Below are 25,717 nucleotides of genomic sequence, written 5' to 3' on the forward strand. Positions count from 1 at the left end.
CTGGCTTTCCTGGGAAATGTACTGGCCCAACATCTATATATTAATACACCCTTAGAGCTGATGCTCAGTTGTATCTAAGTGTTTGTTTGAAAGCCATCCCACTAAGATGCCCAGTGGTCCCTGTGCCTTCGTAGTTCCTCAGCTTTTCTTGTCCCTTATGCCACACCTAATATGTCCTCTTTCCACTTCTTATTCCCATATCCCTATGCATGATCCCTCTTTTCTCTATTACCCCTAAAGGAAGAAACAAGAAAGCTAACACTTATTGAGCACTAAATGTTGGAGGTTTCTCTGAACTGAGTCCTGGGGCTTCATTTCTTCTTTTGCTATACTCACCCTAGAGAAGGTAAAATACAGCATAGGAGTTAAGAGCATGAACTCTGAAGCTACATTGCCTGGGTTCAAATCCTGAGCCTTCCACATTCTAGGGATGATCTTGGGCAAGTTATTTAACATCTGTGTGCCTCAGATTCTCTATCTGATAAAACGGGTATGACGATCACAATGTCATGGTCAGGACTGAGTTAGCAGTGAAATGAGTTTAAGATAAATGAGTAAATCTAAAGCACTTAGAACTATGCCTGGCACACAGGCATATCAGTATCAGTAAAAGATGCTATTATCAATTCCCATTAATTTAATACCACCCATTTGCTAGGGATGTCCTATTTTGTTTCCATTCTGACACCTTCCCTTATGTCCCACAGCCCACTTGACAGTTCTACTGGGACATCTCACAAATGTCTCAAAGGTACCATGTCCAGGATAGAATTCTCGATCTTTCCTCTCAAATCTATGCCCTCACCCATGCCCCTAGTCTTCACGATTTCAGTGAATGCCACCTTGTTTTCCCACTTACAGCAGCCAAAACCTAGAAATTATTCATAGCTCTTCCCTTTCCCTCAATACAAGTCCTATTCACCAGCAAATCCTACCATTTCTCTCTCCAAAACAGATCTCAAATCTACCCCCCTTCATCACGGCCAACAACTCTCTTACCAGATCCCTGCCAGAGCCTCCCCACTGGTTTCTCTCTGTTCTGCCCTTGTACTCCACAACCCATTTTCCCAAGAGTAGATTTCTCAAAATAAAAATTAAATCATGTTACTCTCCTGTTCAACACTCCTCAGTGACTTCCCATTGTAGTAGGAATAAAACCCAAGCTCCTTAGGGAGATCCGGTTCATGCCTCTGTCGTGTTGGACACGCTGAGCCGTGGCCTAGCTCAGCACATGCTGTGTGCCACGGCCACACTGCGCTTTCTCCTCCTCTAGACGGTGCGCATCTTCTCTGCCTTTAGGGCTCACTTCTAAGGCTACCTCCCCAAAGACTTTTCTGATTCTAAAGCAGGTATCTCCTGTTTTTTCTATCTCAGCCACTTTTTTCTTTCCTCCACTGGACTTACTGCAATGTACTATTATTTTTATTTGTCCCTGAGCCTTTTAGAATGGGGTTCCATAGAGACAGAGGCTCCAGCTGTCTTGTCTTCCATCTTATCCCCCAAAACTAGCATCAGGCATAGCAGGCATTCAGTAATTGGTGAACATGAATAAAGCTCTGTTTACATGTATTATTTATTCTTTACCACAACCATGTGGGGCATTTATCATCCCCATTTTAAAGAGGAGGCAGCCAAGAGTCAGATATTAAGGGATCTATAGCTTTTATGTGTAGAAACAAGATCCAAATGCAGGTCAGTACCGAGACGCCTCTGCTACTTGAAACACACCACGCTGCCTCCTCTCCAGCCCCATTGCTAACACCCAGCCTCAACCTCTGCCTCGACCCACTTTCTCACCCCTTGTGCCCCTAAGAAGTCATATGTGTTTCCCATTACATGGGCTTTCACACTCCCATAAGTTGTGGCTAACAAAAGCAGTGGTCCTGTCGCATTTTTGCTTCCCAAAGGACATTTACCAACATACGGAGACATTTCAGTTGTCACAACTGGGGAGGTACTACTGGCATCTAACAGGTAGAGGCCAGTGATGCTGCTAACATCCCATAATGCACAGGACACCCCCTCACCAAACAAAGATTTATTCAACCCAAAATGTCATCACGCTGCATATGAGAAGCCTTACCAATAAAGAACCCACTTAACAGCAGTTGCCATTGACCTTAGGAACCAGACAGGTAACATAAAGGAGTCAAGTAGGACAGATGTAAGGGAAAAAAACAATAGTTTGCATTATCTCTCTCTTCCATACTCAGGTTACAATTTCATTATGTTTTGTAAATGACATCTTACCTTGTAGTCTTTCACCACGGGCATGCTTTATCTGCATGTTTAACATGCATATTCTTCACTTCCACAAAGGAAAGGACTCCTCCCATTTCCCCTTGAAACACAGAGCCCTCTCCAGCTATCCTTTTTACTTCCCTCTTTTGATAATAGACATGGGTACAAGAAACTCTAATTAAAATAACAGCCATATCAGATGATGAATGGCAACTCACAGCCCCAGTTTTGGGAAAACAACAGAGACTAGGAGAAACTTGGGCAAATTGGACTGTCTGTGCCCCTGCCTTAAAAGAAGGAAGGGGCACCTGGGTGGCTCAGTAGGTTAAGCGTCTGCCTTTGGCTCAGGTCATGATCCCAGGGTCCTGGAATCGAGCCCCACATCAGGCTCCCTGCTCAGAGGGGAGCCTGCTTCTCCCTCTGCCTACCACTCCCCCTGCTTGTGCTCTCTCTCTGTCAGATAAATAAATAAAATCTTTTCTAAAGTTTTAAAAAATAAAATAAATAAATAAATAAATAAATAAATAAATAAATAAATAAATAAATAAAGTGGGAAGGCAAGAAGCCCTTAGTACTAGGCGGTCATTGCCATATAGGAACGTCAGTTCCGTGATGCTAGACAGTCTGCTACTAAGTAGAGGCAGGACATAGGACTTTAAAATTACTGACACTTCCCTCCACCTCACCCCACCCCAGATTCTGATTTAATTGGTCTGATGTGTGGCTTGGCTATCACGATTTTTTAAAGCTTCCAGGTGAGTCTAGTCCAGTTTTGCTAAGATTAAGAGCCAGCAGTCTAATCCAGTCCTCCCATTTTTACATATATACAAACTGAGGCTCAGAGAAGCTAAATGCTTTGCTCAGGCCCCCAACTAGTTTAAAACAGGTATAGAACCGGAAAACGGTTCTTCTAAGGCAGTGTTTTCAAACCACAGGCTATGATACTAGATCATAAAACTCAAAAGTTAATAAACGGCATTTCTTTTAAAAAGGACAGAATAAGAAATCAGAGTATACTGTACGTTATAGGAGTAAGTATTGTTACATGAAACGTGTTTCAAGTATATGCACATATTTGCTGATCTCCATTGCTTCTCTAAATCCATTCTCCTCCCTCCTCTGCCTTATTCCCAACCCTACAGAATGATTCAGCTGGGTCCCTTGCCAGAGGGGTTCCAATTCGTTAGCCAGTGAGGGGCATGAGCTGGAGAGCAAAGGGTGGGAGGAGAGGGTCTGGGGTCCCTCTTCCTGGGAGATCCTGCTCCCACAGCACAGCTCTCCCTGGGGTCAGCTCCTGATGAAGCTCCCCTTCCCCTGGAGGCCCAGAGGTGGTAGCACCTTCTGACTGCAGACAGTCATGGGTGTTTCAGTGTCTTTTATGGGTTCCTTAAAACTGTTCACTTCTGAAAAGAGTCCGTTTATTAAATCTGTTTCCTGCCAGGACACCGACATACCTAAATGGAGTAACAGACACGTGCATAAATGTACTGGGTTGCACTTTCAGAAGTGTGAGCAGGTTTAATGTAAATTGTATTGCTTTCTGTGAGTTATGGTGAATAAAGCTGGAGAAAAACAGCATCATGGTTTTTCTTTACTATATTGCTGCTCCCCCCGACTGATCTGTAGGGAGCTATTGGATTGACACTTCAAAAAACAAACATCTGACAAACAATTCTTTACTACGACTGTTACCACTAAATAAATAGCCAATAATGTCCAAAAATTAGAAAAACATGTATGTTTGTTAAGCAGATTTTTTTAACAGTGTTTATCACTGCCCAACAGCAGAAAGGGCTAGCTCATCAGTGCTTAGCACGTATGGAGGAGATGAAGGAAACCGAACCGAGAACCTCTAGTCAGTTTCTAACTCTTAAAGATGTGTGCTTCTATCAGGGAGCTTCAGGTTGTAAACTTTTTTTCCCCAAATATAAATGAAGCCATTTTTGTGATAGCAAAATCTCACACTAAAGATCTGTACAATGTCAGCTCAACTCATGCTCATTCTGCAAAGGGCAAGAAGAGAGGGAATGAGGAAGCTTTCAAAAATGTCTAAACTTTGCTCCTTTTTGCAGGACCCAAGGGTACAGGGCCAGAGGAAGAACCAAACATCCTGTGTCTGATCATTCTTCAGAATCCTGTAGATGGCCTCTTGTAGATGTAGAAAATCATCCAAACTCCATCCAATGACCAGTGTCCAGAGTACACCCAAAAATGTGGGACAGCTCCTTCACTGTACCTCTTTCCAATGCCCAAGGGGGTAAGTCAAGTAAAGTGCCACACTGTTCTATTAATACAAAGCTGTATTTAGGTATAAGCATTAAATATCATGCTCACTAAAACCAAAGCTAAGCCATCCAATAAAAGAAGATTCAAAGTAAATGCAATTACGAGAAAACGGCAAGATGATTATCCTACGGTTGTTACTGTAACCTCCCTGAAAAAGAAGTGGTGCCCTTCCACATTTCACTACGAAGTGGTTAATGTTTATACTAGCCATTCAACAAAAATGCCACTTCATTCTGTCACAAATCAGTATTATGCAGGCGCTTTTATAATAGCAACTAAAACTTGTTAAAGGCTTTAGACACAGAATGCCATCCCATATATTAGCCACCCCTTTTAGTTCTACTCCTCAGAACACGCCCCTGGAGTAAGTAGGGGAGGCGATAATCTCAGGTCACAGAGAAAGAAGAGGCTCACAAAGGAAATAATTTGAAACTTAAACCAAACAACCACTCTGCACAGGATTTGGAGCCTGTCTCATCCATTGTACCATGCTGCCTCCCCAAGGTGAACTTATCTAACCTGCACACTGGCAAGGTTTTTCAAGCTCGCTGCTGAAAAGAGGAGGAATATACTGAAAATACTGAATTTTTCTTGGCTTGAATCTACAATACATAACAATATAACCTTTCTGAGCCCATTAAAACACACACAAACACACACACACACACACACACACACGGAGATGACTCTGGCCTTTTATGATCGAGTGGCTTCTAGTGGTGGATGTTATGTCAGGGGAAGCCGAATTGCTGTGTCCTATTCCTTCGCCTATATTGAAATCCAAATTCTCTTGGGCCACTAAGGGAATTTGAAAGGATAATTAGGCATAAATCACCAACAGTTAAATAATGCAGTAGCCAAATCCCATTAATGGTATTATATAGGAAAGGCGGTGTTACAACATTTTACTGGCTTAGAAAAATTAGGCCCATTATCCAAACTGCTATAACTCGCCTTATCGGAATGTCAATCAGGAAACAAAGGAAACCTGAAGTGGGTCCACAACCTGTCACTGTTTCAACTTTATTTTTTTCAGCACATCGCTGCACATCATCCATTTGGTGCATGGCAGCAGAAAAGGAGGGGAGCCCTCCACACCAAACGTTCCCAGGTCAGAAGAGAGGATTAGAGCGCCAGTGCCCAAAACACAACACAACCTGGAAAGTGACGTGCCAAGAGGAATCACAAAGTGCCACTGGTGGTGTTTGCGGCCAAGAAGAAAAAAGCACGCTAAAATTTAATTATAAGTTTAGCAACTTTCTAGAATAGGGAACGTGCTTCTGCTTTGAGCTCCACGGAACCGCTTCCAACCCAAAGCAAACCATCCTCCGGGCAGGGGCCGAGATAACGGGAAGGCGGCCGGTCCGCGCCAATCAGCAGCGCCCAAGTCTCGTTAGCGCAGACCTGTCAGTTCGCCGCCAGGCCGGGCAGCTGTTGATCTCGGGGCCATTTTTTTTTTTTTTTAAACAGAGACAGAGAGCACACTGGAAAGGAGCGAGGAAGGCTGAGCCAGGCGGAGGGGGAGGGGAGGAGGAGGTGAGGACGTCCCAGGAAAAGTCGGAGAGGGCTGCAAACTGGCGGGGACCGGGCGGCGGGGCTCAGCGGCGCGGAAGTGGGAGGGGAGTACTGGGGAGGGGGAGAGGGGCCCGCGCCTCAAAGTTCCGCGTCCCGGCGGCGCCCGCGCTCTGGGGCTGCTCACCTAGCAGGAGCGTGGTCCAGGTCCGGCCGCGCCCCGCGCGCCGCAGGCCCAGCGCCCCGCGCAGCCCGGCCACCAGGCGCCCCCCGAGCCCGCCCCCGGCGGAAGGCGCGGCGGGCTCGGCGCGGGGCCCCTTCCTGCCCGCGGCGCCCTTGCGCCCGGGGGACCGGGGCGCGCGCTCGGGCCCGGGCTCCCCGGCGCCGGCATCCGGCGCCCCCCTCAGCGGCGACTGAGAGGCGCGGGGCGGCTGGGGCGGCTTGGGGGCCGCCTCCCGGTGCTTGTTCCGCGCCTGCAGGACCATCTTGGCATAGTCGCGCCCGCTCGCTGCGCGCGCCCGAACGGCGGCCGGGGAACGGCGGGCTGGCGGGGCGGCCCGGGCGCCGCTCACTCTCCGGCGGGCGGGCGGGCGGAGGGCGGGCCGTTCCCTCCCCGCGGGCCGGGAGGCGGGGAGAGCAGCAAGGCCGGGCGGCGGCTGCTTGCTTTGGCGGTACGGCCGGGAGGCGGCGCCGGACTCCCGCGCCCGCCGCCGTTGCCGCCGCTCCGGTTGTCACGGCGACCGCTGAACGCCGGGGGGCGGGGGCGGGGACACCCCGTGAGCGGCCGCGGCCCCGCCCCCGCCGCCCCTCCGCGCCGGACGCGCGCTCCCGGCCGGCCAGCGCGCACGCGCGGACTTCCGGCGCGGGCGGGGGAAGACCTGGTGGCGGCCCCGCGACCCGTACCCTGCTCGGGGCCCGTGTGGGGCTCGGTCAGGGCTTGGGCGCTGAACGCCTTCGGGGAGCGGCCGCCCCTCCCTCTGAGAGTGGTTGGGAAGAAGGAAGGGCCCTCTCGGGGCGGGGGCTGCGGGCGAAGTTTCGGACCCGATTCAGGGTGCGCGTCGAGCCCCGCGAAGCCCGCGTGGCCCAGGCGGCTCGTCGCGAGGGTGGGCTGGGCCGGGGAGGAGGCGCTCGGGAACGACCACCGGGGGCGCTGTGCGCGCGCTCTGCAGCCTCCGGGGCCCCGCCGCTGGAAGGCGGGCGGATAAAAGTCAAGCCGCGGTCTCACTGACTCCACAGTGTGTGGCCTCGCAACCGGGAACGCTGCCCGGTGCAGCTCCGTCCACTGATGCGACCGACGGTGCAACCCGATTTAAAATGGCAGCAAAGTAGCTCAGGGAGAGTGATAAGCGTCGAGGCACAAGTAAGTGTGTGCCTCACGTTACAGTGGTGAAGTGAAAACCAGGCTGGGAGCCCAGGTTGAAGGTGATCAAATTGAACGGCCCGAGAAGGAAAGATTATCAACAAGTATGTCCTGTAAGTTTCGAGCGCTGTAATCTCGTGACTTAAAGAAAGCAGAGAAACTTTGCTGATAGAATACAAAACTTTAGTTGAAACGTATTTTCTCTCACAGAGCACGGAATGCGTGAGTAAAGAAAGCCCAGCAAGAATAAGAAAACCAGGCAAAGCCCAGTTTCCCTCCCTCTATTCCGCCGCACTCCCAAATTCTTTGCACAAAGCCCTACAGCTTTATGGTTAACTGAAAGTTTCCCTACCTGGCGGTGTTCAGTGGGCTTGTTCCAGAAAGTTGTCCTTAAGTCCCAATTTTGTAAGTCAAGTCACATCGTTTGATCATTTCCATTGTAATTCCAGAGGCTTCACGTGGCTATGGATCCTCACCCTTAGGTTTCTCCACTGAGCGAGGTCTTTATGAGGGAAGTTAAATACTGGCGTTCAGTACGCCTTTTTAAGGATCAGCGAATTCTTTTGTAAAGGGAAAAAAATGTTGCCATGCTAATTGGTAATCCCTCATACTCTGTATTTTGTGAATTAGGATTTCAGCTGTTGTTTTTATTGGAGCAGAGAACAACTATTTTTAGAGACTATTTTTCAAGAAAAATGACTGCAAGTGCTATCAGGGAATGCTTGAATTCTGAAACAATGTATCAGGTGGATCCAGTGTTGCTCTCTTGGATTAATTTTGAATTTATTATTAATTAGATTTTAAAAAAACTTATTCAGTGTCTGTTAAAGGTAATACAAATAATTCTTGACTGACTTTTTTTTAATGATTGGAATAACACCTGGAAAAGGAAGTTCAGTATTTGAACTGCTGGATTGTTTGTCTCCTGTACATGGTAGGCTGGATTCAGGAACTGCCTCCCTTCCACTCGTACCCTGTCACCAGAGAAAATACATGTTGAATGAATGGATGAATAAATGAATGCAGGAAATGACATAATCAAATGATGATTCAAAACCCTGCGTTCTGTAGTGCACTTGAAAGTCACCTTGTTCTAGCTGTCTCCAACAGTCTCAAATTTCTAGAGGACAGTCTTTCCTATTTAGTTTCATATTGTCCTGCAGAACCTAACCCAGAGCCTGGCTCTGGAAGTTTGTTGAATTGAATTGAAAGAGGCACACTATATTTAAGACGCCCAGTGGCTTTTGATCAACTCCACCACTACTGAAGAGACCTCTTCTTTTCTTAGAGAGCAAGTAGAGAATCCCAGAGAGGGGCAGTGTGGGATATTGGTCAAAAAACATGATGATTTTAGGCCGCAGTTCCAGCTTTGCGTTGACATGTGCCAGCCCTGTGACCTTGGCCAACTTCCTCATCCTTAAAATGGGGGTAATAAAAACATCTATCCAACAGGTTTGTAAAAATTAAATTACACAATGTATGTGAAGTGTCTAACAATTACTTCCATCAGAGTAATTGCTCAATAAATGTTCAAAGCAATGGATGGTATGTGAGGAGGATGGTAGGTCCTCTGTCTTCCCAGAGGCCAGGCTGACAGTCTCCAGTGGGTGTGAGGATGCAAGGGAGTGGAGCACAGAAAAGCAAGGAGAGCCGTGTGCTCTTTGGACCAGTCCTACACTGGGTGTGATTCAAGCTTCTCAGCTATCTGAGCAGTTGAGCTCCCCTGAGGTTCCTGCTTCCCATACATGCTGTACAAATGATGCCCATCGGGTGGGTCATTAAACCTGGATAAAACAGTAGGCATATCCTCTTGCTCCTCTTCCCTCCACCCCCCCCCAAAAAAAAGTATATTTCACACAGGGTGGGTGGTAGAGCAGAAACTAGAACAGTCATGGAAGGTTACATGCCAGATTTCATTTTGCATTTATCACTGTGGGATCCACAAGAGCCGGGAATGCAATGTATTCGTATCTGTATCCTTAGGCCAGTGCCTGCCACATAGTGGCGGATGCTTTAAAAAAAAAAAAAGACAAAGTTGCATTTTAAAAACTGTTGTGCAACCATGATCCAATGAATCAATTCAAGATTATAATGAATATGGATTAAGCATTAAAGTTAGTTAGTGGCCACCTTTAATGTGCTTCTCTTTTTAAGAGTTACTGATGCAGCAGGAAGGCACTTCCTTATGTGACGTTATAGAAATACTGAGCCAAGGCAGACAGATTCCAAACACAGAAACCCAACAGAGCAGCCACTCATGAAGAATCCCTGGTCTGGTTCCCCAGGATGCAAACCCAATCCTTTTCTCACTAAAAGCTACACTTCGGGCATTTGAAATAAAAACTTTTACTAAAAAAATAATTTATAAAGACTTTGGAGATGGAGAGAGAGGGTTAATTAAAAAGGGGGAATGAGCATAAAATAAAGAAGAAGAGCATAAAATAATAGAGAAAGACAAGTAAATGCCCGAAAATAAAGCTTAACAGTATTAAAGTAAGCACCCAAGGAAACGTTGTTAAATGAGCAATGAAAAGCAAAATTTGGTCAAGGGAAGACTATGCTGAGAACCAGTTTCCTTATTTCTCTACATTGGCATTTTAAAGGCCCTTTAAAACTTTCAGATTTCCCCCATTTCCTCCCACTCACTCTCCTGCCCACAGAGTGAAGCAAAGGGAGAATCTTGACTGTGGCCTCTATTTCTCGTTTCCTTGGACTAGGTCACTTGATCTCTTTTTTGGAGAAGTGTCTTGGGGGCAAGTTCTAGATTTCTCAGCAGTAACTCATAACAAGAAGAACCTGCAAAATCCCAGCACACTTCCCAGAAGCCTAAAATGGGTGGGTGCAACAAAGTCTATCTATGTAACAGTCAACTTTCAGCAAAGCTCCAACATTAACTTGTCACTGTGTTATAATGTATTCCTTTAGTCTCTGGTGAGAACAAATGTAAATTGCTACTTTATTGCTTTTCAAATTTTATCTTCCCTCTTTCTGGTAGCTGACCTTGTAATTTAAACTGTTCATGCTCAAATGGAGTGTTCCTGAGAAACTCGGGGAGTGCATTATTAGTCCTAGTTACAGTGCATTGTCAAGAATCACTCCAGTGCAGAGATGCATGTTTCTCTAAACTGCAATGCCTGTTACTGAGGGCCTGCTATGTCCTCAGTGCCTTGGTAGACGTTAGAGACATTAAAAATTCATATACTAAGTCTCCAACCCCAAAGGGCTTACAGTTTAGTCGGAGAGGCAGGGTAAGCTAGAATGAAATATAGTTATATAGGAAAATGTGTGATCCAGAGTGTAAGTACTGAAAGAGCTCCAAAGAGAAGAGACCATGGCTGACGTGACTGGGGAGTTTGCACAGAGGAGGTGAAACTGGGTCTAGGCCTTGTTGGAAGAATAGATTTTGTTTGAACAGAAGGAAAGATGGAGAAGGCATTGCAGATGGGGACTAGCACATTTCTGAAACCCTATGTGACTGATATGCTATATAGTAGGTGCTAATAGGAACATCTTAAATCCTTCTCAGAATGAGGAAGGGAAGAAACAGCTAATGTAAGTTTCAGGAATAAATAAATGGATTAAAGAGTGAATAAATGAAGTAATGATTAGAGCATGACATGCCCAGAGCGCCCCAGCATGGCTCCTGGCTCTCAAAGCCCCACAGATCTATCTAGACCCGAGCAGACTCCTCCCTGAAGGATGCTGAGCAACCCTCACACCCAGGGGGCCTTAGAAATACTGAGAGCCAATGAATTCCACCCCCAGGCTCTGATTTGGGCCAGGACTTGCTTGCATCTGGCAGGCCTCTGCTGACTCCTAGCCAGAAGACTTGAGTCTCTCAGCTGCCTCCAGCCACCGATCACGTAGGGGACTGACTGACCTAGACTCCTGTCTCCATGCTCCAGGGGAAGCACCTGGATGCATTGCACAAGTTTGCCTCTCACCCCTAAACTGTTGCCTCTACCCAACCTTACCTTGTGCTCCCTGAGGCCATCAGTCCATCCCTGATACACTCAGTTCTTCTCAGTAGTCTCCACCCCTCAGCTCTTTCCAGAGGCCCCTTCTGCGACAGGTTCATTCCCCAATGAGGCCACTCTTACTCTCCCTGGAGCTCCTTTCTGCCTCCTGGAGAGCTCCTCTGAACTCCAAGGCATCTCTACTCTTCATCATAGCTGTCCTCCATGGGCACTTACTCTAGCCCTGGCCCCAATCTGCTCAGTTCCTTCCACTGTTCTGAGGAACTTCCACACCTGTCTAACACCCAGCCCCTCAGCTCCCTGACATCCTTCTCTCTGGTGACCTGCACTCCCACTCCATGTCATCCACCCACTCTTATGGGCTCATCCCAATCCTTGTCATCACCCCGACTGGCTTTGCCTCTACATTTTATAATTCAAACAACCCAACCTCCAATGCCTCTAAGTCTCTTGGTTATTCCATGTCTAGTGCCAAGGCCTATCACTACAGCCTTCTCTGCCAAGATCTCTATCTCCCCCACTGCATGGTCCTCCTCTCTCACCAACCTGGCAAAATGTCACTGTCCAACTTCAGATCTGTACCCAGTGCTGCTGAGGAACACTGGAGAAATCCCACAGCATGGAAGGCAGTAATCCCTAGGAACTCTTAGTTTCCATCAATAGCTGGACCCTAAGTGCTTCCTGAAACCCTTCCATATTCCCCTGGGCCCATTCTCCAGAGGAGATGCGGCAAATGTTCACTAGTGCTATGGAGTGTCCCTACAGAAGTCACGTGTTGAAGCCTAATCTACAGTGTGGTGGTGTTTGGAGGTGGGACCTTTAGGAGGTGATTAGATCATGAGAAGGGACACCCCAGGGATGGGATTAGTGCCCTTATTAAAGAGACTTAGCAAGCTCCTCCACCCTCTTCCTCCATGGAAGGACACAGCAAAAAGAAGGGTGTCTATGAACCAGGAAAGAGACTCTCACTAGACATCAAACCTGTCAGTGCCTTGATCTTGGACTTCCCAGCTGTGAGAAATAAATTTTTGTTGTTTATAGGCCACCCAGTCTCCATCTTATCATCTGACCACACCCTTCCTTTGGGTTCTCTGACCCACATACTTGGTTTTTGTGTCTCTTTGGCTGTTCTTTTCCAATCTCCCTTAAAATCCCCTCTTGTTCACTAAATGTTGATCTCCCCTGGGGTTCAAAAATGAGCTTCTCCCCCTTTTTACTCTACATACATTCCCTGAGCATTCTCACTGCTCTCTTTGATGAATATTTCTGTCTCCAGCCCACATCTCCTTCCAGAATCTCAGACCCATGTCCACAACTGCACACTCGATATCACTCTGGCATGTCTTTTTGGCACCTTAAACCCCCAAATCCAAACCTGCTTCTTTTCCAGTGTCCTAATCTCAGTAAATGGCACCACAAATCCCTCTATCCCCCTATCCAGGGAGTCATTCTTATTTCTTCTCTCTTCCATCATCCCATCAGTCACAGAATCCTACTGATTTGTCTCATAAATGTCTCTCAAATAAATTCCTTTCTTTCTATCCTATGGCCATGATCCACTATTATTTTTCCCATGGTCTTAAGCAGCACTTCCTAAACTGGTTATTTTGCATCTTCTCTTGCTGCCCATCAATCTTCCAGAGAATGCAATATGCAAATTTGATAATGTTGCTCCTTATTAAAAAAAAAAAAAATCGTTCAGCCCTCCCAAATTCCTCAACATGACATATTAGGCCATCACGATCTGTGCCATACTGTGCTCTCCCGCTTCTCTTTCTTCTCCAGCCTCATCCCTGCCTTGTCCCAATACTCTGTGCCCTCAATCCCCCTGGACCTGTACATGTGCTCTTCTCTTGAACTGTCCCACTCATGCCTACCCAGCCCCTAGCAGTTCTCCAGAACAACTGACTCATCCTTCACACCTCACTTAGAAACCAGTTCCTGCAGGAACTTGCCTCCCCCACCTCTCCTCGCCCCCTGGGCTATACACCCAGTAACATAGACTCTTCTGGCATATTACTTACCACACAGTCTCTTTGCCCATTTATTGATCCAACTTCTCTGTTAGACTGCACGTTCTTGAAGGAAAGCTCTGTAGTAGGTCACGTTGCTCAGGAAGCAGACTCTGAGGTGAAAAGGCGCATGCAGGTGGTTTGTTGGGGGGCGCGCTCAAGAACAGAACCTGTAAGGGAGCGAGGGCAGAAGAGGAATTGAGCCACAGCACACAGGCAACTGAGGCCTCAGCCAGCCCAACAGGGAGCTCAGGAGCTGGGATGGCCCTTCAAGATCATCCCAGCTTGCCGCAAGGGGCCCGAGCCTTTGATAGCACACCAACCAGCTATTGATGCTGGCTGCTTGCAAGGGGGGGAGGGGATGGGGAGAGCTGAGCAAGGCAGCTCCATGCAGTGTACACACCCAAGAGCAATTCCCCAGTTCCCGAAGAGGGGCTCAGCAGTAAGCCCTCAGCAGCCTACACCCCAGCCACCCTCCCCTACAGACCCGAAGGGAGGATCTGGGTGGCACACCCAGCACCCATGTCCACACTGGGTGGTGTCTCAGGACCTGACACACCACGGGCACGTATTCTAGCTTTTGCTTCCATTTTTCATTTTTTGAAGACAAACATTTTTCTCAAGTTCCTCTTGTATTATTTAATAACCCGTACATTTGTGAAGGAGACATTCAGAGGAAGCAGACAGATTTTGCCAGTAGGGGAAAAAATGGAAAAAAGCAATAGAGATACATTTTCACAAAATCTACCCTTCGCTCTTCTTCTTTTTTTTTTTTTTTTTTTTTTGGAGTCATATTGTGGAGAAATAGCTCTTGAATGTCCCTAATAATTCTTCTTTAGTAGTTTAAGATGGATCTTGGAAACAGGCCTTGAAAATACCGCCAAAAAAAAAAAACGAAGTAGATAACAATAGACCAGGTACTATTTATAAAACTTTGTTAAAAGGTTACACAGATATATGATTTTGAGTTCTGTGGAAGGTGTCTTTGGTGTCACCCAGCCCTTTTCTTGGAGCCTGAAGTGGGGGAAGAAGGTGTGGGGGGATGGCCACAGCCGCTCAGTGAATACCAAAGCTCAGGCAGCTCCCATCCCTGGAGCTTTGGCAACATTAACACTACCCAGGAGCCTTTAAGAAATGCCAGTGCCCAGACCTCACCCAAACTAATGAAATCACAAAGGGAGGCATCTGAACCTCTTAGAAGCTCCCCAGGTGACTCTGCCCAATGGTGAGGCTGAGACCCCACAACCTTTGGGAAGAAAGAAATTATCTTTATTTGTATTCCTTGGTTACATGATGGACTTTTAACATATATTAATTTATTTTCTGTAGGGTCTGTGTGGTAAAAGGAAAAAGCAATTAGGTAGCAAGAAATGCAAGATGTCACTCCGTTCAAAGCCAAGAGTGGCTTTCACACATCAGAGGCAGACTTTTGTCCAGGACACCGTCTCTATTTGAGTCTCTCTTGTGTAGCCTCTCCAACACTTAAACCTGTCACAGACTTCACCTTAACCCACAGCGCACAGTAGTACACAGCGCTGGTTGGAAAATCGTTTGGAACTTCAACCTGGAATTCGCCTCCTAGACTCCTGTTCTCCCCCTGGCTCAGACCCAGCTTTGCTACAGCTTGGAAGACTGGAGCAGGAATCTCCTCTCTCCCCCACTCCCTGGACCAGCCAGAAACAGAAAGAACTGAAAAGCTGATGGAAGTAGGGAAGGAGAAATGAACCAAGGTGCGAGTGTGAGGAGCCAGTGAAGAGAGTCAAGAAACATTTTGGAGAACAGCTCCTTGTGCCAGATCTCGGTTTTCCTGGAGCTACCCAAGCCCAAGACATATTTCTGGAGTTAGCCGAGGAAGAGGCCCATGGGATATGAAATATCTTGAAAACAAAAGAAATCCAGGGGGAGGCACCCTATGTAGTTATGTGCGGGCATTACTCAACGCAGTAATGAAGTATTTGTTCTTTATGCGCAGAGACCAAACTACTGGTAAAACATCAAGGAAAATCTTCAGAAAAGTAAAAGCCTCTCAATAATAAATAGCAACAGCTACTCTAAAACTCGCCTTTACCAGGACCTGGGCACAGTTCTGTGTCTTTCATACACATTATTTAATCCTCACAACAACTTACATGGTGCATACTTTTATTCTCTCCATCTTACTAGGGGGAAAACAGAGAGAGGCTGAGTAACTTGCCCAAGGTCAGGCAGCTAGTTAGAAGTGGGACTGGGATATGAACCCGGATGGGGGGCCATTCTGCCCAATCCTTAACTCTGTACTCTCTTGTGAGGAGGAACATTCATGAAAGACAGGCACCGTGAGTTGTGGTTTCCCTTAAGAGCTAAAAATTGCTTCCTTGAAAATAAAGGTTATCCACGACCATCCAACGATTATGGGCTTTCACAAGAGAGTATGTTCAGGGCGACTGAGTGTGATATATCACAGGGATTAACTTGAGTTCTCTTTAATTTATGTATTGAAAAGTAAGTTGTTTGCAGACTTTGGGACTCTATTTTTAGTAAGACACGACTTGCCCTACTGCTGACAGCCGATTGCAACCCCCCAGGGGGGTTGCAACACCACCATTTTGGGAAGCACCAGGCTGGCGAATAGACTTAAATGGAAAGATATTTATGTGACTGGGTTGGAAAAGGTAGCTGGAAGATGCGTAAAACTAGACATCAGCAGTTTGTGTCAGACCTCCCAGCTCTGTGCCTTTCTGGAAAAGTGGGCAAGGAAAGTAGCTGGCCGAAGAGCAAACACCACAGGGTTGCAGTTGAGCTGCAGAGATAAGCTTCAGGGCATCCTACTGCCTGCCAAGACTACAGGACAGGAGTCCCAGAGTCCACAGCATTTATTGCATAAGATTAAATCACTGCTGGCTAAGAGTTTTCCCCTTTGAAACAGCAAACAGCAGGTTCTGGGGGAAGAATGAGCCACTTCTCCTGGATATCCGCATGCCCAGACATCTTGGTCCCTTGATGTTTCAGGTCAGCGAGGTGACTTTGGTCAAGTCACTTAATATTACCATGAGAAGATGAAATATATGCTTCCCTAAATCCCTTCTTGCTCAAAACCCTATGTTGCTTTTATTAAAATGAGACTGGTGCAAAATTTTGATTCCCTTTGAGAAGGGCTAGCTTGAATGCTAGATTTTCACTGTGTGTCTTCCTCCCGCCTTTAATCTTCTCCCCGTAATCCTCAGTATCGTTTTCTTTTTCATTTCCAACGAATAGATTTTGTAAAGCCCTAGTGTGTCTTTGGCCCACAGACTTCTAAAGCATACATTGCTTGTATTCTACCCATATTAGCATTATTTAGATGATAAGCCTAAAAACTATCTATATATCCAAATGCTACGTCCTCAGACTTCCCTTGATCACTGTGCACTTTTTCTTTATGCCATTAATTACAAACAGAAAGAATCCCACCTAAAATGCATTTTGTGACATTTAATTAAAGAGAAGAAGTTATACGGAGAAGTTTTTCACACACTAGCACATACCTTTCGGTTACATTTCAAATGATCCAGGTGAACGTAAAAGAGACAGTCCCACTTCATGTGCTAATTATCACAAGGTTCTCAAAGGCTGTACCCATGACCCGAGCTCTAGGTGGTTTTGTTATCGAACCCTCTTAGCGGGTCCTGAGGGACACCCCCTGGGTCCTCGGACTCAGCCTGCCTGCCTCAAAAGAAAACATCTTACTTGTCTTACTGCTATGTGTAAGGTAAAAGGAACAATCATATTTCATGATAGATAGGTAAATGTGACGGTAAAATTTTTCCTCATACATGCAGCACGCTCTGAGTACTTACTGTGGGTTGGGTAGTGTGCTGGATATGGACGGAACAAATAAATAAAACATAGTCCTGCCCTTTCGTCTAGGAAAGCAGAAAACTGTGTGAGTAAATAAGTCGCAGCTACCCCCGGAGCGTCTCCCTGCGCACCAGCACCCCCGGGCCTTGCTCCACCTTTCCCCACCTACACCCAGGAGCTTGCAGCCGTGCTCTGTGGCTTGACCCTTCGCCCCCGGGTGAATGGACGTTGACCCACACAGGGCCAAGCACAGCATCTCTCCCAAGAATTCCGTCTAATTTAGTTTGACCAAGTCGGCTGAACGGAGGACTCAAAATAGAAAATGACGGAGCAGCTACCTTCTGCTTGTCATGTCAGCTGAGAAGTAGAAAAAAATCAATCTGCAGGAAGAGTGGAATGCGAGAGACAGCGTGAGAACAGGGGTGGGAGGGAGGGAGGGAGAGAGAGAATGGATGAGGGAATGGATCCGGAAGAATCATGCTTCCTACCAGTAGGCTCGCTGACCCTGCCTGAGGTCCGGCCATGTTCCAACACTCCGGGGCTGGAGGCGCCCTGCAGTTCTTTTTTCTGTTAAGCCTACTCACATTTTTTAAAAAAAAATGCTTACAACAAAGAGTTCTAACTCATAAATGAGTGAATTGTTATTAATATGACAATTGAAATGGGTGAAGGTGAGGTGGGAAAGCGGAACAGACTCCATTTTAGGATGGCTCCGTCTCTGCTGTTTTCCTGCCAGGCCCCATTTACTCATGTTCTATATTTTGCCTCTGAATAAGCCAAAGAAGCTATGTTCCCACTTCAAGGGGGAAGCAAGAAAGTGAATCATTCTCTAACTTTCGTCCTAGGCCCCAGACACCTGATAACATCAAAAAAGAGCTGGATCCCAAGCATGATCCAGCACATTCGCTTCAAACAAACCTCGGCCGATGCTGCATCGAGACTCCTACCTTCAGTGACTTAAGGAATAACACCTATTGTTCACTGGACATTTCCTTTGACTGGACACTACCCTGGATTCCCGGAGGAACACGTACCCTAGACCCCTTTCCAGTATAAATCCCTAACCCCAGGCAAGAGTGAGACTCATTCTCCTTTCTTTTCTGAGTCTGCCAGACACTCCATCTGCTATTCTGTCACTCATGCTATTCAGTAAACCCTGCTTTCACTTTCTCCAGCTTGCATTTGATTTCTCTACTGCATGAAGCCAAGAACCCTCTTGGCTGGGCCTGAGGGACACCCCCTGGGCCTCGGACTCAGCCTGCCTCATCAAAGGAAAACTTTTTACTTGTCTTATTGCTACATGTAGAATAAAAATAACAATCATATTTCATGATAAATAGGCCAATGACAGTTCATATTTGTTTTTAAATTCTTTCCTTTATAAACATTCATACTCAGCAGCAACATTTGCAAGACATTGAGCTTGTCAATGGGGTTAACAAGATGCATAGCAATGTTGGGCAACCTTATTTTGATCAAGGGCAAACTCAGGAAGAAACACAAATGCTTACAGGCTGTATTTCTCTTTCATTCAAAATGGCTTTGTTGTTGATCCTATGGGAGAAATTATATTCTTTCGGCTTAGGTGATCTGTTTACTGAAGAGTACAATGTCAATGAGAAAACTATGTTTGCTTTTCAGCCTTTGAAATATTATAATATGGTCCAATTTGAAAATTAGTAACACCAGACAGCTTTTTCTAATTGTTCATCTTCTATATCTGGACATGCCTTAACTTTTGCCACATGAGTTCATCTGCATTAGCCCCCTTTATCCTCCCATCCACCCCCCCCCAAAAGATCTATTCCAGGAAGTATTAGTATCCTAGTTAACATGGAGAAAGTGAGGCTCTGTGGAGCTTTCAAAACATCTCTGTAAGTTCTTTGACGTTCTTCCCATCAAGAAGGATCTACATCTCCGCCCCTGGAACATGAGCAGGACTTTCAAAGGCCTCCAGGAAAACAATGTGGTGAACAGGTCACTGTGTGGCCTGTGAGGCTGGGTAACCGCCTTCCGCTTGCCTCTCTCCTGGGACGAGCGCCCTTGCAATAGAAGCACCCTTCATGTAAGTGCAGTTGCCCCAAAGCCACCCTGCTGGAGGGTCCACATGGAGGGACCGCACTGTGCTAGGGAGGGGAGTCCGACAAGCCCGAGATGTTCCAGCCCCAGCTCTTTAGGGCTCCCCGGGCCAGACAGCAGACACGCGGATGGAAAGGTTTTCGCGAGAACTGTAGCCCAGCCACCGTGTAATGATAATTGCAGAAGAACCCAAACCTGCCTAGCGGGGCCCTGTCAACACCCAAACAGTGAAAGATAATAAATGCTTATTTTCATTTTATGCTACTGAGTTTGGAGTGGTTTGTTGTGCAGCAGGCTCCAGGAGAAGTCACTTTCCCAGATCGCTCAGGAACCTCCCAGAGGACCTGGGGCTAGAATCAGTGCATTCCATTCAATGTGGTCGTAACCAGACATTGTGGCCCTGAGGGCCAGAGGAGACTGAGGTACCGCTCCACAGTCTGGGCCTCCTCCTTCCACCTCACCCTCCCAGCAGCCTTTGCCTGCTGGGGATGAGCCCCACCGCTGCTGGTTTCTAGAAGGAAACGGCTCCAGGGCACGATGGCTATTCCTCTGCACCATGCCGCGTGCGGGTGGCTCCTGGCACGGAGAGGCGCCAAGCCTGCAGGCAGCCTTGGTTTACCCCCGTCCTTCTCCGACCAGTTGGCTGGCTGTGCTTGCATTTGAAGACGGGCTGTGTGGCAAAAGTAGGGGGGTGCCGTACAACCTGCCTGCAGTGTTGCTTGGCTCTGATGAATTAGGCCCAGTCCCTGCTCTCACATTTGGCTGGATCTACAGGAAAAATATGTGTGTTCTGGGCCCCAGCTGATCTTTTAATCTAGCTTCTCTGTTCTAAAATAAACATTCTCTGTTAAAATTGTAAATGTTCATCTGCTTCTTCCAAAGAGATTGGCAAAAAGGCATAAAATACATAAAAATCCTTTTCACTTGTAATGAACTCAGGGCTGCTGGGTGGCCTGCACTCGGGTGGTGTCCCAGGGATGTCCTGCAGGGGGCGCCACTTACACACACACACACACACACACACACACACACACACGCGGGAATGGCGCCGTCTGGGGTACAGCCTTGCTCTGGTACTGTGTGCTAGGCAAAAATAAGTTATCTTTTTCATTTCTGGGGCATATGTATTTTCATTTGACATCTATATGTTTCGTGAATTGAATCAACAAATATTTACCAAGTGTTGACTTTGTTAAATAGGTTTGTTTTTTTAAAATGAGAACCAGCTTATTTTTGCCTGTCATAATATCAAAGTCTGATTAAAAGATTCATTGCCAAATTTATATTTCTGCTTTCTAGGTTTCCTTTAATCAAGGCATTTACGTATAGTGAGGAAGAGGAGGGGGAGAAGAAGGCAGAGTTTCAGGGCTGTGATAAGGAGTAAATAACATGGTTAGAACATTAAGCATAGTTCTGGCCCAAGATAGTGGCTCAGTGAATGAGAACTACTGATCATTACTGTTCCTGCCTTATCTTTCCAAGTTTTCCTCCAACATGCAGTTAAAAAAGAGGTCAAACTAGCAGGACAATTTAAATTTCACCGACCGGTTGCTTGGCCGCCATCTGCAGGACCTTCACACCTTCTCCACCTGCGAGCTCCAGCCCCCGGGATCTCTGGGACTCTCCAGAAGGTGTGTCACAGGCGTGCAAGAACCAGGCTGCTGCCTGCGCCCTGCGGGCCTGCATATGCCCTGCCCGTCCCCAGAAGGCCCTGTCTGCGGGGCTCTCACAGCTGGGGGGGTTCCTCCTGATGGGAGGTACAGCCTCTCTGCCCCCCCACCCCCGCACAGATGTGTAGAGAACAGAGCCATGTGGGGGCCTGTGATGCTGAGGTGTGGGGAGGAAGGACCAGCTCTGCGTTACTGGCTGTTGGAGGAATGCCAACCACGGTGGCTTGTGACCCCCTGAGTTAGAATTTACAGACAAAAGTACTCTTGAAAAAAACATATAGTGTCTTTCCTCTTCAGAGGAAACAGACAAGCACCTGCTTCCCAGAGGCTGGGCTGGGCCGGGGCTGTGTAACTGCCTCCACACTGAACCCGGAATCCCCACTTCCTTCGGCAGTGAAGGCTTTGTTACCAGGCTCTGCTCGTTGCCCCCTCACCCCTTCTCTTGAGCGGTCTTCTCCCCTGGGGGTCTTCGCGGCTCTCTACAGGGAGTCAGCCCCACAGTGGGCCCCACCTGTTCCTCCTCCCGGAGGCTCTTCCATGAGGGCAAACAGGCTGCGGCAGGGCCGCCTGCCAGTCCACTGGCCTCCCCCGCCCACTTCGAGGCTGTTCTATGGAGCACCTCTCCTAGATCTCATCCTCCTCAAGGGACCGGCCACAGTGGCAGCCACAGGTTCTGCTGGCTTCTGCTGGGACTTGGTTCTTTCTGCCATGAAGTGACAGCTCCCACATGGCCTTAGGGAGCTTGGCCTCTGAGGGGGGTGGGCGGAAACCAGTGTGTTGTGAGCACCTTCTAAATGCCAGGCATTGTGGTAGCCACCTTCTCTCCTAACTGTGCTAGGATTCCCCTTTGAGAGAAAGGGGTGATAGATGCTGACTTTGTCCTGGCTTCCAGCTCAGCTCTGGCCAAATCAGGTCAGGCTTCTCACAGACTCTCTGTCTTTATGTCCCCTGAGGGAATCTCTGCTTATAAACAGTCATGCCTCATGGTGTCATGAGAGGTAATAGAACTCCCTCAAGAGCTAGGCTGAACATGACTCGGGATAACAAAATTCTGGCCACCATGTTTCTCCTCCTACATGGCCTTTAAACTGGCCCCAGACCGTGGCTCTACCCATTCGTCAGTCTGGCACCATTCTGAGGCTGCAGCTAACTACCCACAGCCCCTCCTTGAGTGTGTCTCTTCGTCCTGAGGTCCGAAGTCCTGATAATCTCCTCCAACGAACCTCCAGTTTCTCCATGGGGCCCAGGTCCCCCGAGGACAAGGGTCTCCTGGTGTTCCTCTTCCTAGTGGTATCTACTCTTTGATCCCTGATACTGCTATGATGATCATGCACACAGGCTCGCTCTCTCTCACTCACTCGCTCTCTTTCTCTCCCTTTTCTGGTTTCTCTTTCATTGATTTTTGCTCTTATCTTTATTATTTCCTTCCTTCTACTTATTTTGGGTTTAGTTGATTCTTTCCTAGTCTCTTAATGTGTAAGCTCAGATTATTGGTTTGAGACTTTCTTTTTAATATGAGCATTTTGTCCTATATTTTTTTCTCTAAGTCCTTCCTACAGTGGTGAATAAGCTGTGTTTTCACTGTTATTCATTTAAAAATACTTTATTTACCTTGAGACTTCTTTTCCACTAAATAAGCAGTGGGCTATTTAGCATTGCCTTGCTTAATTTCCCAGTGTTTTGGTATGTCCTAGGTATCTTTCTGTTTTTATTTCTTTTTTCTCTAATTCTGTTATGGTTATACATATTATTGTCAACATACTTGGTATGCTTTTAAAAAAAATTCTAAGGTTTATTTAATGTCTCAGAACATGGCCTATCTAGGCACTTTAAAAGAATGTGCATTTTACTGTTTTGGAGTAGATTGGCATCTGTTGATAGATTTTCCCTTGAGAATTGGCCACATTTTCCTGGTTCTTTGCTAACTCACTTTCGATTGTATTCTAAACAATTTGATACGATGTTGTGAAGCTCTGGGTCCTGTTAAAATCCTTTGGAGATTGTTGGATTATTATTTTTTCTTCCTCCAGAGAGAAATCTAGAGAATGTTGGTTTTGTTTGTTTGCTTGCTTCAGCATCAGCCAATCAGCCTAGTTAGATACAGATCACCAGTCCTGTGAGACCGCGGCTTCACTGTTAGGTCAGGTCTAAGTGGTGGCCACGCTGCTTTGGGTCTGTTTTCATGCATATGCAGCTTCGTCACTAGCCCAGACGTTGTGTTGGTTTGTACACAGAACCAGAGTTTTCCCTTCTCCAGTTCTGACCTCTCCCGGATTTCCCTCACACTCTCAGGAACACTTGCAGCTGGTCCTTCTGGCCAGAGAGATGAGTTCCTCGGGGAATTTATTCAGGCCACTCTGTTATCCAATTCCTTGTGGCTGGTGCTGCATTCTGGGCAAAATGGTGAGAAAAAAAAGAGTGAAAACAATAATGGGGACTTCTTCCGTACTCTTTGGACCACTGGGAACCCTTTTGCCAGATTCCTCTGACAAGAGAGCCTAGTCTTTCCTCAGTGCTTTAGGGCTCAGGCCCACAGCCACTGCGGTGAAGTTCCAGACTGGGGCCACTCTTGTGTGAGAGGTAGGAGGGGGGAAAGAAGGAAAAAAGTCGATGTGTGGCACACTTGTCAGCTCACGGGGCCCCCTTTCCTGCTCTGGTCAAGAGAGGAGTTTTCTCTCAGAATTCTGACACGGTGAGTGTGCGCCATTCCGTAACTGGGGCCACTATCAGGTCAAAGCATTGAGATGAAAGGAAAAATAACCCCAAATATCCCAATACTGGCTTTTCTTAAATTTTTGTCTTTCCTCTCCAACCTACCTTCCACTGCCGAATTTTCAGATTCCTTAAGGAGTTGGGGTATTTTGTATTGGTTTTTAGTTACAATTTGTGAGAGAGGTTGAGGGCTCACTCCATCTTGGCCAGCCATGCCAGGCTCAATAGAACCCGACATCCAACAATTAGTGAATCCTATATACAACTTGCCTCTCCCAGTCCTTCCCTCTTTGGGTAGGCTTTTAGGAATGCTAGTTATATGGGAATTTTAGAGACTTTGAGGGAATCTGATTTGCTTTGTCCATTAGTCTGCATGTGACTCATTTGCATATCGCTAGCTTTCAACCTTTCAGGAATCATAATGATCCAGTGTTCCAATTTTATGTTCCCATTCTGGAAACATACCCTACTGCTACTACAATCATGACCCGTAATACTTAGTTGGTTTGTATGTCTGTTCCTCGGAGAATTTATTCAGGCCACTCTGTTATCCAATTCCTTATGACTGGTGCTGCATTCTGGGCAAAATGGTGAGGGAAAAAAAGAGTGAAAACAATAATGGGGACTTCTTCCATGCTCCATTGTTGGTTTGTATGTCTGTTTCCTCCTTGAGGTTCCTTGAGGGCAGAGAATTTATATCTGCCTTCTGAGCTCCTTCCAGTCTCTGGCACATAGCAGAAATGTGATTTTAAAAATATTTTTAATTGTCTGACTTTGCCTTAAAATTGACTTCCAGATTCTTGGCATCATGAGTGATGCCAGTGAGTGCTATTTTTCTGGCTTTCTTAAACATGCCTGCTAACAATAATATACCACACATCTCTGAGAACTAGCCCTGTAATGACAATGTCTCACCCCTGAAGGGTCAGCACTTCACAAACATGAGCATCCTGGAGCTCGCGGGAGTGGTCCCACTGAATCTTCTCTACTTCAGAGACAGGTCAGCTAAAGCACCGGGGAGTCAGATGTCTGTCCTTTCAACCTACAATTATTAATCACCATGAGGAAATTGAAATGGAGGATCTGAGTCAACCCAGACTCATAATGGCAGTTCTGATTTCAGTTTCCCTCAGCTGCATAGCAGACAGCTCAACAGACCTTTTTACGAGTCACTCATTTTTACTTTTGCATGAAGACATCATTTAAGAATACACTTTCTGCCTTCCTGTGTCTCTGACTGCATTAGTAACCAAACGCACGGTGCGCCATGCTTCACCCACATCCTTGCGCACCTGGGCGGCTGTAGCATTGCCATTCTGTGGTGGAACAAAAGCCTTAAAAATGCTTTTTTAGTTAAAAAAAAAAAAAAAAGCATTTACATTCTGCTGGCGTGTGAGTGCAGGCAAGGCAATTTCGCGTTATTTTCCAAGGCTTTTCCAGACTCGGGGAACTTTGCATCCGAGAGGTATCAGCAAGATGTCATATCAGCCATTCACCTGCATGTTCTAAATTGAGCACCTTCCCTGTCTGGCTGAATGCGACATTTATCGTATCTCTGGGAACAGCTCCGCACCCTCAGGAACTACACTGAATCACACACACACACCTCACACTGTCACAAAATTGCTGCAGAGGGGAATTTGATTTCCTCCAGAGAATTTTAAATTCCAGCAAATGGGTGCGGGTAAACAGAAAACGCTTCAAAGGCCTGTACCATGGACTTGGGCTTCACGCAAGGGGGCGGCCCGAGCCGAGGTAGCAGGGAATCTCCGTCGTCTGGAGAGCAGACACCCGACGGAAGCAGGATGCTCTCCTTTAACGGGAGCCCACGGCCGGGCGGGGAGCTGTGCGACTCCATGAATGTCTCTGCAGCTCCCTGCTCATTAGCCAGTCCTTGTTCCTCGTCTCCCTCACCGCCTGGTGGTCCGTGTCCGGGATTTGGGCCTTCGGGATTCGTTTTAATCGTGCGTGGCAAGACACGCGGCCATGGCAATGACTTTCACGCAGAAAGCTCACAGTTCCCCCAGCGGAGGGGGCACCCCATGCCAGGCT

General features: G+C 47.0%; 1 protein-coding gene and 2 long non-coding RNA genes across 5 annotated transcripts in view; 1 reads left to right on the forward strand and 2 right to left on the reverse strand.

Annotated features, from left to right (window-relative positions):
• Positions 1–6,609, reverse strand: part of DPY19L1 (dpy-19 like C-mannosyltransferase 1) — a 95,737-nt gene extending 89,128 nt beyond the window's left edge. For all 3 annotated transcript variants that reach the window (XM_078059451.1, XM_078059450.1, XM_036101047.2), the window contains exon 1: positions 6,227–6,609. In XM_078059451.1, the coding sequence (XP_077915577.1) occupies positions 6,227–6,524 (298 nt within the window). In that variant the 5' untranslated portion in view covers positions 6,525–6,609. The remainder of the gene's footprint in view (positions 1–6,226) is intronic.
• Positions 6,001–15,445, forward strand: LOC118541438 (uncharacterized). The gene is made up of 2 exons (XR_004920117.2): positions 6,001–6,063; positions 14,718–15,445. It is a non-coding gene; the product is annotated as an uncharacterized LOC118541438 (long non-coding RNA).
• On the reverse strand, positions 9,294–17,966 carry LOC118541437 (uncharacterized). The gene is made up of 3 exons (XR_004920114.2): positions 17,693–17,966; positions 13,401–13,558; positions 9,294–9,410 (listed from the first exon to the last, which is right to left on the reverse strand). It is a non-coding gene; the product is annotated as an uncharacterized LOC118541437 (long non-coding RNA).
• Between the last annotated feature and the right edge of the window lie 7,751 nt (positions 17,967–25,717).

The sequence above is a fragment of the Halichoerus grypus genome, chromosome 12, assembly GCF_964656455.1.
Source record: "Halichoerus grypus chromosome 12, mHalGry1.hap1.1, whole genome shotgun sequence".
Lineage (NCBI taxonomy): Eukaryota > Metazoa > Chordata > Mammalia > Carnivora > Phocidae > Halichoerus > Halichoerus grypus.